The sequence below is a fragment of the Sparassis crispa genome, assembly GCF_003851025.1.
Source record: "Sparassis crispa DNA, contig_000013F, whole genome shotgun sequence".
In the NCBI taxonomy this organism is placed as follows: Eukaryota; Fungi; Basidiomycota; class Agaricomycetes; order Polyporales; family Sparassidaceae; genus Sparassis; species Sparassis crispa.
In genome coordinates this window covers 1050657-1063363 of record NW_020939760.1, presented here as the reverse complement: position 1 = coordinate 1063363, position 12707 = coordinate 1050657, and the positions used below count along the sequence as shown (strand labels likewise).

Here is a 12707-nt window from a genome sequence, read left to right as displayed (position 1 = left end):
GAAGATTCAGGTCAGGATGCGAACGATACTAAGGCGAGGGGGCGGACGTCGTGAAGCGCTCATTCGACGCGTTTACCACGTGCTCGCGATTGTGAAAGTCCCACGCCATCGTTATCCTTCCAGACCTCCCAATGCAAATTTTGACTTTCATCTTGCTTTCGAGCAGCAGACTTGCGGCCGTGATGCTCGTTTCGCACAGGGGATCTTCTCGACGTCGTCCGCATTCACGAGCGCGCCAAGGTCTGATTATTACACCCGACTGACTCTAGCAGGGTCCAGCAGCAACAGTCGAACGACGCACCAGTAACCTTACCCGCCCCTCCCCATGCCCAGAGACGCGACGCTGAGGGGGGACCGGCGGGGCTTGGGATACGTAGTAGGAATGGACGGCACCAACTGCCCAAGTCCTCGTACTCCCCTTGCTATTGGCACCGTCCGTGTTCTGTGTGACACGGCCGGGGGCTGGCTGCCCCCGTTTTCTCGTCCGCGCGAGTCCTGACGAAGCAGACACCGAGCATGGCGGTGCGCCTTCGATGTGCTCGCTGAGTGCCGCTAGCCACGGCCGCGAACTGCGCGCCCCATGCACGTCGGTCGTTCACAGACATCCGTCGAGAAATCGATAGTGCACGCCAAGCAACCGGAATACTCCATTGTCGGGGCGCTGGATTCCCGTACTGTCTTCTGTGCAGTGTGCGCCTGCGCAGGACAGTAGCATCGCAGGCAGTTGGTTTGTAAGGGAGTCTCCCCATCCGTGTAGGATGGATTGTGGTTCATCATGACCGTAGCAGCAGTGTCACCTGGAATTTGCGACGTGTTAAGGCATGTGAATGCAAGGTGGGCGTGGGCATGAGTTGGATAGACGATATTTCGTCCTTTGGTGGTGTCGTCCTTCAGCGCCCTTCGCGGCGCCCGCACTGTGGGCGACTTGATTCAGACTGTTTCACCTTTTCGTGAGGTGTGCCTCTTTGTGGGGTAGTCTGTTATTTTACGGCCCTTTTTCTGCATACATTGTACGTCTGCATTTTTCTTGGGTAATACGCTGACCACTAATCAAGCTGATATATCGTATTTTGGATGTGTGGATTGGACGCACTCGGCGATCAGGTGCCGTAATGTGCAGCAACCGCCCAATCTCTGCTGGATGCACATGTGCTCGGTTTCGGTAGGCAGCGTTTCAAGTGATATTCCGGGTCTCTGGGGTTGGATGGGATGCTACTTCGTTATTTATTCGTCCGTTGTCCATCTTCTACTTTGTGAATCTATACGAATAACAGGTTCGAGGATAACAGCTACCAATCACGACGTTTGAACAGAACGAAGTTAATCTAGCAGAGCGAGTCACTCCAGCTCACGGTCCGCCTGTTCTCTACCATCACTTCTCTACTATGCATGCAAATCATTGATGGAGCAGTATCCCCTTTCTGTCTCCTTGTTTCTCAGCGCGTCGTTGGTTCATTTATCCTCTTCTACCTTGTAAATTATGAAGGATAACATTGACCAACCGCGAGGTCCGAAAGGAAAGGAAAGGATATAGCGGGAGGAGTGACTCACTTCAGCTCGCGTTCGTGGACGCTTTGGCAACTCATGTTTTGTGCCGTCGCTTCATTATTTCTCTAGTATACGACGCACGCCATTGGTGGAGCAGTATTCCGTTCGGTCTTCGTGTGTCTCAGTGCTCGGAATTTGCTTGTTTGTGCTACAGTGATTGCGCTGACGATATATAGGAACCTGGGCACCATTTTATGGCTTTGATCCGAAGAGTGCGTAGCATCATCCTATAACAATGTCTCTCTCAATTCCACCGAACTCGCGAGTCAACGCACTTACCAGTCGAGTTGAACCTGATTTGCCCTATGGGGTGTGTAGTCAAATGCGTATTCGCCGATTAGCGTTTTCAGTATACTCACACAGTGATTCGCGAGCGTGCGCCTTGTTTCGAGTTCACCTTGCACGTGTCGAATTCGACCGTAACTTTATGGTAGCACATATAAAAGGAGTTCACGGAACAGCTACTTTCTCCAGCTCTTCAGGTTTTTTCGGGATCAACTTCCAAGTTCAAGTACTTGATAGTGAGTTCTTGTCTTGGACTTGTTGTGGATCTTTGTCTTTTAACGAGATTTTCGTTCTCACTTGGTTTGCTCCTTTCGCTATCGACACAACAGTCGTTAATCAAGTTCCCCCGTCGATTTCGCAACCACAGTACTTTGCTCGAGTTCTGAATCAACATGCGTTCTTCCGCCGTTCTTGCGATAGCCGCTTATGTCGCTATTCCTGGGTTCGTCGTGTGAGTCTATCTTCATATTTTTTGTTCCACTGTACAGCCTTTGATGATTCTCGTTCAGTGCCACCCCTATGCCGGCCGACGGCTCTCCGCCTATCATCCCCGACGGCGCCCCCTTTTCGCGCAAGGATGCTCTCAACGTCTCCCACAGTAGCATCGAGAGCAACAGCAACAACCAGCCGCACTCCCGGTGAGAAATCGTCAGGAATGATTTGGTTGCATTAGGTCTCACTCATGGTTAGTGACGACGATGGGTTTCCGGCCCGTGTTGTCGACGACATTATCATACGCGCTGAGCCTATCGTTGACGCCGCCTTGGATGATATTCATGGTATAGTCTATCTACGCCAGTTTTTCGATTCCAAGTCTCCCCGTCCATCAGCCAACTCTGGCGGAAATAGCGGGTCTTCCCAGCCGCAAGCCACAACAACTGAGGTGCGCATGCCTCACTACTACGGCGATAAAGGCTGACAGCACGGACATGCGTGTGAAGTGCCCTGGCTGTGTGTTCACTAGGATGGGGCAGTAGACTACTGACAAACATGTATCGGGACAATATGGCCTGGATGCCCCCGAGCTCGAGGACGACGAGTTTTGCAGTGGCACCTTCGCTGGCAACATGGATTTTGATGCGCTGGACCGATGTGAACGAGATAGTATATATACCAAGCAAGTGGCAATGAGAGTTGCCTTGCGAAACATGCGGAGATCCTGATCTTCCATGCAGAGCAGAGATTTATGTGCGCATCGTGGACGATTCAACCTTGGTAAAATGGTAAATAACCCTGAAGACAATCCGCGACCTAAAGAGACGAATACAGCATAGAACTTCCAGGTAAAGTATCAAGAATCAACCCCAAGCGAGAAAATTTGTCCGATATCCAGAGTATTCGGCCAGTGTTCCGCACCAAAACTTCCTTCAATACACGTTGCATCTGAAATCTATCTAAAATCTGAGACTCCGGTCAATCGAAAGTCGTCACACACCGTCTCACACTCATAGCATGCGCGAAAGTGAAATCCTCGGCATATCCAATCACTCGCCACAGTTGTCCAGCCCAATATACGACCATGCAAAGCCCTATTCATATTTTCATAGACTTACATACACACGCGGCTGCACCGACCCACGACAATAAGGCGACTAACGCTGCTCGTCCTCATCTGAAGCGAATCCGACCTGCGTTGTCCGCACGTTCATCCCATCTGAGCGTGAATTGTCCGCCTTCCCCCTCTGTTGGTAATGACGATGGAGTCTGTCATCAACGAGGTGATATTCACTGTGGATGCCGGCGGCGATGGAAAGAAGGAACCTGTTGCAAGGGAGGAACCCGTTGCGTGAAATAAGGAACCCGTTTCAGGAAGGTTCTGCTCTGCGGTGCTGTGAGAGGAGGGTGGATGAGAAACCGGTTGGGAATGAGATACTAGACGTCAGAAATCTGCTGCTGCTACTGGAAATGGATGAGATTGGCAGGGCAGAGAGAATGGGGGTAGCAGACGTAGGGTTGATGTCGATTGCACTGGCTGTGAATGAGGACGGTGTGACTAGCGGAGAAGAACTAGGAGAAATAATAGTCAGGGGGTTGTAGGGCCCGGACACCCGATGGAATTTGAGTGTTGCCACTGCCGTGGAGGTGGACATACTCAGTCAGGAGACATCAAAATTACAGTTTTTGAGGGAAGAGCAGGGAGGTAAATGATACAGGCCAGAAACGCGCACCTAAGCTGGCTTCTCATATACTCGCAATAACATGCGCGCCAGGACTTTAAGGGCACTGCCTTCTGCTCAAGCTGGGTCCCATGGTAATGATTCTTCACGATCTTTGGACTTACTTGCAAGGATCCATCGAGCATCATCGAAGATAGATGTCCAAAAGGGCCCACCGCAGGGGGAGAAGTGATGGAGATGCTTCCATTCGTGGGACTCTGCGCGAAGTTGCGTGTTGGTGGGAGATGTGGAGGGTGGTCATGTTACCAGTCGCAGACTTGTTCGAGGAGTTGCGCGTTGTTTGTCATCGTTGAATATTCATACGCCGGTCGGTGAGGGATGAGATCCGTCAGGAGAGATTGATCCGCGATGCTGATCGATCGGGCCTCCCGCATGCCATACGGCCATCCTCGTTATCATCGTCCCACTACCACCAGGTGGCTCTCATGCGTCACACAGCCAGTACACGCCCGCAAGGTATCTCAGTACTAGGTTCCCAGCTCAGACACCCACGAGCACGTCCTAGGCTAGCGATGACCACGTCCCTCCGAGAGGCTCCCCTCGTTCAACTTCGCGTCCCTTAGCTTCACGGCTGCTGCGCTCTGAGGACGCCAGCGGGGTCAAGGACCGTGGCAGTCGATCGTGGTATGTGCTGCATCTTGCTATCTTGCCGTCAATAGCTCATGCATCATGCACGGAGACCTCCCCGGGACCCCGCTCTCGACCAGTGTCCGCTCTCCGATATTGCTGTCAATAGCTCAAGCGGTCATGGACGGAGATCCCTCGGCGCACACTCCGCCCGACGCCTTCGCGCTCGATCTCGCCCTAGGAGCATCCGCACGCGATACCTCGCCGTCTTGGACCAGCCAATCACGATCACGGTCCTTCGACACAGCAATCCTAGTCAGCTCCTCCAAGTCCAATGGCATCCCTGTTCCTGCGGCTGGCGAGGATGTGTGTGGGGGCTAGCGGATGCGTAATTGGGGTACGTCTCTCGACTTTCCCCTTACCCATCGTCGAGCAGCGGATTTTGGTAGTACATACCTGCTACCATCGATAATAAGGCTTACTGGCACATATATAGTCATGTTACAACGTTAAGTCCGTTCATTTCCAGTCCACCTCGCGTTGACATCGACTTATTTACGATCGCTGGTCGTGGCTAGGTCGACGCGCATTCTGCCACAGCAGTCCTCGTTTGACCATCTGCGCTTTCATCTTGGGCTCTTGGGACTTTGGCCGACTCTTCGAAATTCCGTTTGCATCTGGACGAGCTCTCGCCACGTCATGGGCACGCTCCGCCTATTCTCTAGTCATGGCCCTGCGCTCCGCTCTGCGGGCGATGGTTTATTCTTCCCGGGATGCCTCTACTACTTATCGTGGGACGCCTTGGTATATCATTGTTCAACGTCAACGCCGAGGATCAGACCGTTATGCGTAGGCGGTGCCCAGCTAGAATCAGAGACGTGCGTCGACGCACACACCTCGGTCTCGTCAAAGCACAGATCATCCACCGTCCGATCTGGTCGAGGCAGCAGGACGAAGACGGAACGTCGAGCCAGGCACCGAAGCGTCAAATGGAGATCGAGCAACGTTCCACTGAATTGGTGTATCAACGCTGAGGCCTGAGGATCGAAACTTTACGCATGAACGCTGCGCAGGCAATTAGCCACCTGTGTCGATGCATATACCTCAGTCTCATCAAAGCAAAAAAAAATATGCAGGAGGTAAATAGTCATGTCTGCAGCCGCCAGAACACGCGATATTAAGAGTGCAGGAGACAGAGAGCAGTGCAGATAACAGCGGGGGGAATATACGCTGATGAAAGGGTCGACGCGTCGTTGAGGATGCGTCCGTTGTCTCAGGGTCGGTAAGTGCCGGATATTCCAGCGAGCTTTTGGCGAGACATGGGTGCATAGTCGATTCATAGACTCGTAACTTGTTTCGCGGCGAGTAGGTATCGGACCCATAGACGGTGCGGTGTACAGCGTCGAGACAAATTTGCAGCGCGGATGGCAAAGGAGGACCGGTGAGGTGGGCGTCGGTGTATCCATATTCGCAAGTCAGGTCGTGGTCCATCCTAAGAAGCCGAGCCTATGCAGTCAGAGAGCGCGTTTGCTCAGATCCTCTTGGCGGAGACATGGATGATGGCAATGGCAGGGGCATGTCTGTTGTGAGGTGATAACGCTGTCTCTACAACGAGTAGAGGCCTCGCTCAACTGTGACTATGATGATCGAACTCGCAAGAGTCAGTAGAGACAGGCCATTCGGAGAGCGCTCAATTGTGAACGCCAATGCGGAGAGACACGGCTTCATACGCGGGGGAACATCCCCATGGTAGGTGAGGATCGCGGTGAGAAATAGGGGTGTATACATCTGCGTAGCTCCTCGAATTGTCAGATGAAATATTGAGCTAGAACTTGAAGGATGTTTATAGGCAGACCGCGGACGTACATGAAAGTGAATGTCTGAGCCTAACAACAGAAAGTAACCTCTCTGTAATGGGCCATAAGCTACTGTAGTCGGTACGTTTTGTTTGCGATGAGCAGTGGTAGATTGGAAAACCAATAAACGATGTCGAGGAGGTCGTCCGACTCGTAGTCAACTTGCGCGTGCTCAACGCGTTTACCACGTGCTCGCGATTGTTCCCACGCCATCGTTACCCTTACAGACCTCCCGATGCAAATTTTGACTTTCATTTTGCTTTCGAGCAGCAGACTTGCGGCCGCGATGCTCGTTCCGCACCGGGGATCGTCTCGTCGTCGTCCACATTCACGAGCGCGCCAAGGTCTGATTATTACACCCGACTGACTCTAGCAGGGTCCAGCAGCAACAGTCGAACGACGCACCAGTAACCTTCCCCGCCCCTCCCCATGCCCAGAGACGCGACGCTGAGGGCGGACCGGCGGGGCTTGGGATACGTCGTAGGAATGGGCGGCACCATAACCAACTCCCCATACTCGAATCGCTATCGGCATCGTCTGTGTTCTGTGTGACACGGCCGGGGGCTGGCTGTCCCCGTCTTCTCGTCCGTGCGAGTCCTGCCGAAACAGACACTGGTGCGCATTCAATGCGCTCACTGAGTGCTGCTGGCCACGGCCGCGAGCCGCGCCCCTTATGCACGTCGGTCGTTCACAGATATCCGTCGAGAAATCGATAGTGCGCGCCGAGCAACCGGAGTAATTGTCGGGGCTGGATTCCCGTACTGTCTCCTGTGCGCCTGCGCAGAACAGTGGCATCGCGGACAGTTGCTTTGTCAGCGAGTTTCTCCATGCGTGTAGGATGGATTGTCGACTGTAGCAGCGGTGTCACCTGGAATTTGCGACATGATAAGGCACGTGAATGCCCGTATCGATATTGGACGCCCATATTCGGCCGCAGTCATATCTTGGAAACCTCATCGCGTGTTACATGAGGTGGAACTGTTGGTGTTCGTCATGTCCCATGGAAGCCGAGGAAGACGAGACAGGGCGCGTGCGTGGACGCACGCGCAGTGATCGAAGGGAGTACGAGAGAGGAAACGGACCTACTGAATATATACATACACGTTCGCTGTCCCATTCACGTTCGAAACAATCCCGCTCTTTTAGTTTACCGAAACCGATGCCGTAGCTACCTTATAACCTAGAGTATGAGTACGCACTCCCCTCAGTGTCCGAACGCTAGACGACGGAGCACTGAGGTGAGCTTACCTACTTATCCGCATACCCGAGTAGCTTACTGATGCGACGAAGACTCTCATTTATTTACTTAGGTATGCAATACACTCAGTGTCCGAACGCTAGACGACGGAGCACTGAGACTCTCATTTATTTACTTAGCTCCGTCGCTCGTGACCTCTAACAGGTTATGAGCCCCGCCGCTATGTCGCTCACCTCGGAATCCCACCTGTCTCACCTCAACATCGTCCCGAAGTTGGCAGCCGACGGCTCCAACTGGATTACGTACAAGGAGCGCATGTTCACCGTCATGGGCTCCCGAGGGCTGTTGCGACATCTCCAGGGGACGGCTCGCAGGCCGCCAAACCCTCCTCCATTCCCGATGCCATCGCCCGCGCAGGCCGCGATGACGGCTTCCATGACGCCAGCCACTGCTGTGTCGACGACCGCAACCACGGGCACCGGCACGACAACGACCTCTGCCACCACGACACCAGCCGCCAGACAGGCCCAGTCTTCTATGACACCAGAGGAGTACTTGAAGACAGTGGAGGCTGCTGAGCAGAAGTTGGATGAGTACGTGCAGAAGGAATATGCGGCGCGACAGCAGATCTACGGCACGATCAGCGACCAGCTACTTCTTCGCGTGAAGAAGCTGGGTACCGCGGTGGATGTATGGCTCGCCGTGCAGAACGAGTACGAGAGTAAGTCCGATATGTACTCGGGCGCTCTGCGGACTCGTCTGCAGAACACGAAGTGCGAGGAAGGAGCCGATGTGCGAGCCCACCTCGACACGCTCGCGAAGATGCGCGAGGAATTGGCGTCCATGGGAGCGCCGATTTCCGATGCCGACTTCTCTGCTCATGTCTTCGCGTCACTTCCGGAGACGTTCAGTCCACTCCTGCAGGCCCTCTCCACTGCCGCGCGCGTAGCGAAGACAACACTTTCTGCTGATGACCTTCTGGCCAGCATCCTTGAAGAGCACGACCGGCGGAAGGCACACCTGAAGCCAGAGTCCGCGCTCTCGGTGAAGGCAGACATGCGCTCGCGCTCACGTTCCAAGAGTCGCGGACGTGGCGCGAAGTCCAAGGACATGGAGTGCTACAACTGTGGCCGAAAGGGCCACTTCTCGCGTGACTGCTGGCGCGAGGGCGGCGGAAAGGAGGGCCAGGGACCGAAGGACCAGTCACCAAAGAAGGACAGCAGCGGAAGCAAGAATGCGAAGGGAAAACCCGCAGCAAACGCAGCTGTTGGTGACAGCGCGACTGACCACGCATTCACTGCCACCTTCGACAGCACTGCGCTTGCTGCAAAGCCATCCGAGGTCAAGGTCGAAGTCTACGACAGCGGCGCAACCCGCCACATGTCCCCATATCGTGATGCATTTGTCACGTTCAAGGCCATCGGCTTGAAGCCCATCACCGCAGCTGATGGGCGCAAGTTCCATGCGACTGGCGAAGGCACCATGAGGATCGAAATCCCAAACGGTGATCAGTCAACGACCGTGATGCTCGAAGATGTTCTGTACGCACCCGAGATTGCATTCGCCCTCATCCCAATTGCACGAGCGGATACTGCGGGCTATTCCACCACCTTCGAGAATGGTGAGTGTCGTTTATACTCACGTCGACACTCCCGCACAATTGGGCGCATCCCCTCGACGAATGGGCTGTATAAAGTCGAGCACCCAAAGTCAAGGGAGGTAGCATCAGTCGCAGAGGAGAGCAAAGATGAGTGCGCTCTCGTCTCGCTCTCCGTCATGGACTTCCACCGCCGCATGGGACACATTGCACCTGCAATCGCTGAGCATCTTGTCTGTGAAGGCCGAGTCAAAGGCATACAGCTGACAGACAAGGCCAGCCCAGACAAGAACTGTGAGTCCTGCATACAGGCAAAAATCACACGCCAGCCAGTGCCGAAGGAACGAGAAGGAGGACGTGCGAAGGAGCTCGGTGACCGGATCCACTCAGATGTCTGGGGCCCGGCACGCACTGAAACCCTTGGAGGAAAACGGTACTTCACTTCATTCACGGATGATGCGACGCGATGGACCGACCTCTACCTGCTGCGAGTGAAGTCAGGCACCTTCTCCGCTTACAAATTATTTGAGGCACGACTGAAGACACAGGATGGCAAGGCCATCAAAGCCCTCCAGTCAGATCGAGGGGGCGAGTATCTCAGCCAAGCATTCAAGGATCACCTTGAAGTGCAAGGCACCATCTCCCGACTCACCGTCCATGACACGCCGCAGCACAATGGGCTCGCAGAGCGTATCAACAGAACCCTGCCAGAGCATGCCCGTGCGATGCTGATCACAGCAGAGCTGCCTAAGAGTCTCTGGGGTGAGGCACTTATGCACGCGATGTGGCTGAAGAACCGGACATCGACACGTGCGCTCGACGGGAAGACTCCATACGAGGCACGCTATGGCAAGCTTCCCGACCTCCACGACCTCCATGAGTTTGGCGCAAAAGTATGGGTACGCATTGAAGATGCGGACAAACTCGAGTCGAAGGCACGTGCAGGCCGCTTCGTCGGGTATAGTGACGAGAGCAAGGGCTACTGTGTGTACTGGCCCGAGAAGCGCAGCGTCTCGGTGGAGCGAAATGTCCGCTTCATCAATCAGCTCATCGTTGCTGATGAGGCTCAGCCCGAGGGGGCGAAGGAGACAGTCGTCCTGACCTCACCGGCAACACCTTCTGCACCCGCACAGGAGCCAGAATACGAGCCGCGCACCTCTGAAACTCAGGCAGCACCTCCCGCGACATCTCCCACTGCATCTCTGACACCATCCTCTGACGCCGCAGCAAAAGAACCTGCAAGTGCAAAGTCCGATTCCGAGAGTGGCACCGGACACTCGCAACGTGCACGCAAGGCCTCTGCATACGTGAAGCGTCTCAACGACGGCTCAGGCATTATGGATGGGCGCAAGAGACAGTTGAGGACAGCGAGAGTGAGGAAGATGAACCCATCTTTGCAATGCCAGCCGCATTTGCAGTGCACGAAGGTCAAGAGCCGCGATCCCTCGAGGAAGCCATGCAAAGCCCGGACTGGCCGCAGTGGCAGCAGGCGATTGAAAAAGAGATGCAAAACCTTCATGACCATCACACGTATGATCTCGTTGAACCGCCTGAGAATACTAACATTGTCGGTTCAAAATTCGTCTTCAGGATCAAGCACAATGCAAATGGCGAGATAGAGTCCTACAAGGCCCGTCTCGTCGCGCAAGGCTTCACGCAGGTGCCCGGCGTCGACTTTAACGACACGTTCGCACCCGTTGCCAAGCTCGCATCGATCCGGATCATCCTCGCACTCGCCGCATGCCACGACTGGGATGTGCACCAGATGGACGTCAAGGGTGCATACCTCAATGCTGAACTCGAAGAGGATATTTTCATGAAGCAGCCACCCGGGCAGGCCGAACGCGGGAGGGAGCACTGGGTGTGCCACCTGCGACACGCGATTTATGGACTCAAGCAGTCGGGCCGCCAGTGGTTCAAGAAGATTTCCGCCGCACTTGACGAGATGGGACTCTCGCGCAGCCTTGTTGATCACTGCGTATTTTACCTGGATGAAGACAATGACTCCATCACTCTGATCATTGCACTCTCCGTTGACGACACAACGATCGCGGGCACGAACAGTGCAGTACTCTGGTTCAAGACGGAAATCAGCAAGCACTTTGAGATGACTGACCTCGGTGAGATGCACTGGATCTTGGGCATCGAGGTATGCCGTGATCGAGCCGCTCGAACCCTGTCACTTTCGCAGCGCGCGTACATCGACGGTATTGTGGCACGGTTCAACCTCGAAGATGCCAAGCCGCTCTCCACTCCCCTTGAACCCGGCGCGATCCTCAGCATTCGACAATGCCCCTCGACGCCGCGCGAGTTCGAGGACATGCGGAACGTACCGTATCGTGAGGCGATTGGCTCGCTCATGTACGCGGCGCTCGGGACGCGGCCAGACATCGCGTTCGCGGTAACGGCGCTCTCGCAGTTCATGCAGAACCCGGGACGTGCGCACTGGGAGGCCGCGAAGCGCGTCTTGCGGTACCTGAAGGGTACGCGCGAGAGGTGGCTTACTTACGGGCGGACGCGCGATGGAGTCGAAGGATTCTCGGACGCGGATTGGGGCTCATCCGAGCACAGGCATTCTATCTCGGGGTATGTCTTCCTCATTGACGGCGGTGCAGTCTCGTGGTCCGCGAAAAAGCAGCCGGTCATCGCGCTATCAAGCACGGAGGCCGAGTACATCGCGCTCACGCATGCCGCGAAAGAAGCGATCTGGGTGCGCTACCTTCTTGCTGACATTCTCGACCCAGACATCAATAAATTCGCCCTATGACTCCACACGGACAACCGCTCGGCTATCGCGCTCGCGAAGGACAACGCGTGTCACGGAGGCCAGTTGTGCCACCGTACATCCGGTTCATCGTCGTCAGTGACTAGGCCTTCGCAAGAGCTCAAGTCAATCGTGAGGGGTCCGACCTTCAGTCATAGCGATGACCAGAGGTCGGCCAGTGGAGCAGTCTTATGAACGCTTGGTCGCTGTCTGCGGACCAAGGTCGATTGGTCGCACAGATGTAGATGGTAAAACTGGTTGATGTGTAACCAGGACAAGATGGGGACTCCAGCTTGTCCTGTCGGTCTTATATACAAGTACAGGCGTCTGTCTACCTGTAATACTAGAACTACGATTGGTCCATCGGTATCAATACAAGGGCACAGGGTTCGTATACCTGTCCCACGGTCGTGAGAATGCTGAGTCAGTCATGACTCTGCGTGAGAGACAATCTGTCCATATGGGGAATAGGTCGTGCTGCAAAGACAAGGCAGCAGCGAGGTCGTCGTGCGTCTAGCGCATGTATCAGGGTCTAGGGTCATGCCCATAAGGTTCGGTATCTGTATCATAAAGGTAAGGCAAAGGTGAGGCAAACATGCCTTTGTCGCATGTGTGATAGGAAGCACGTCCTAGGTTTGGATCTTGTACATGAGGTAAACATGCCTTGAGCACAAGGCGCATATCATCAGATAATCTGGTAGATCCGTGCCGGATA

At 54.6% G+C, this 12707-nt stretch overlaps 4 protein-coding genes across 4 annotated transcripts; all 4 read left to right on the top strand.

Annotated features, from left to right (window-relative positions):
• Window positions 1-2225: 2225 nt before the first annotated feature.
• SCP_1403610 (hypothetical protein) lies at window positions 2226-2752 on the top strand (the record flags this gene model as incomplete). The annotated part of the gene is made up of 3 exons (XM_027764065.1): window positions 2226-2284; window positions 2343-2471; window positions 2524-2752. 3 exons carry the CDS (start codon window positions 2226-2228, stop codon window positions 2750-2752), a joined length of 417 nt encoding a protein of 138 aa, XP_027619866.1.
• A 1927-nt stretch (window positions 2753-4679) lies between these two features.
• On the top strand, window positions 4680-4958 carry SCP_1403600 (hypothetical protein; the record flags this gene model as incomplete). Its single annotated transcript, XM_027764064.1, has 1 exon — window positions 4680-4958. One exon carries the CDS (start codon window positions 4680-4682, stop codon window positions 4956-4958), a length of 279 nt encoding a protein of 92 aa, XP_027619865.1.
• A 2895-nt stretch (window positions 4959-7853) lies between these two features.
• SCP_1403590 (Retrovirus-related Pol polyprotein from transposon TNT 1-94) lies at window positions 7854-10847 on the top strand (the record flags this gene model as incomplete). The annotated part of the gene is made up of 1 exon (XM_027764063.1): window positions 7854-10847. The coding sequence occupies one exon, from the start codon at window positions 7854-7856 to the stop codon at window positions 10845-10847; it is 2994 nt and encodes a 997-aa protein (XP_027619864.1).
• A 146-nt stretch (window positions 10848-10993) lies between these two features.
• Window positions 10994-11995, top strand: SCP_1403580 (Putative transposon Ty5-1 protein; the record flags this gene model as incomplete). Its single annotated transcript, XM_027764062.1, has 1 exon — window positions 10994-11995. One exon carries the CDS (start codon window positions 10994-10996, stop codon window positions 11993-11995), a length of 1002 nt encoding a protein of 333 aa, XP_027619863.1.
• Window positions 11996-12707: the final 712 nt, after the last annotated feature.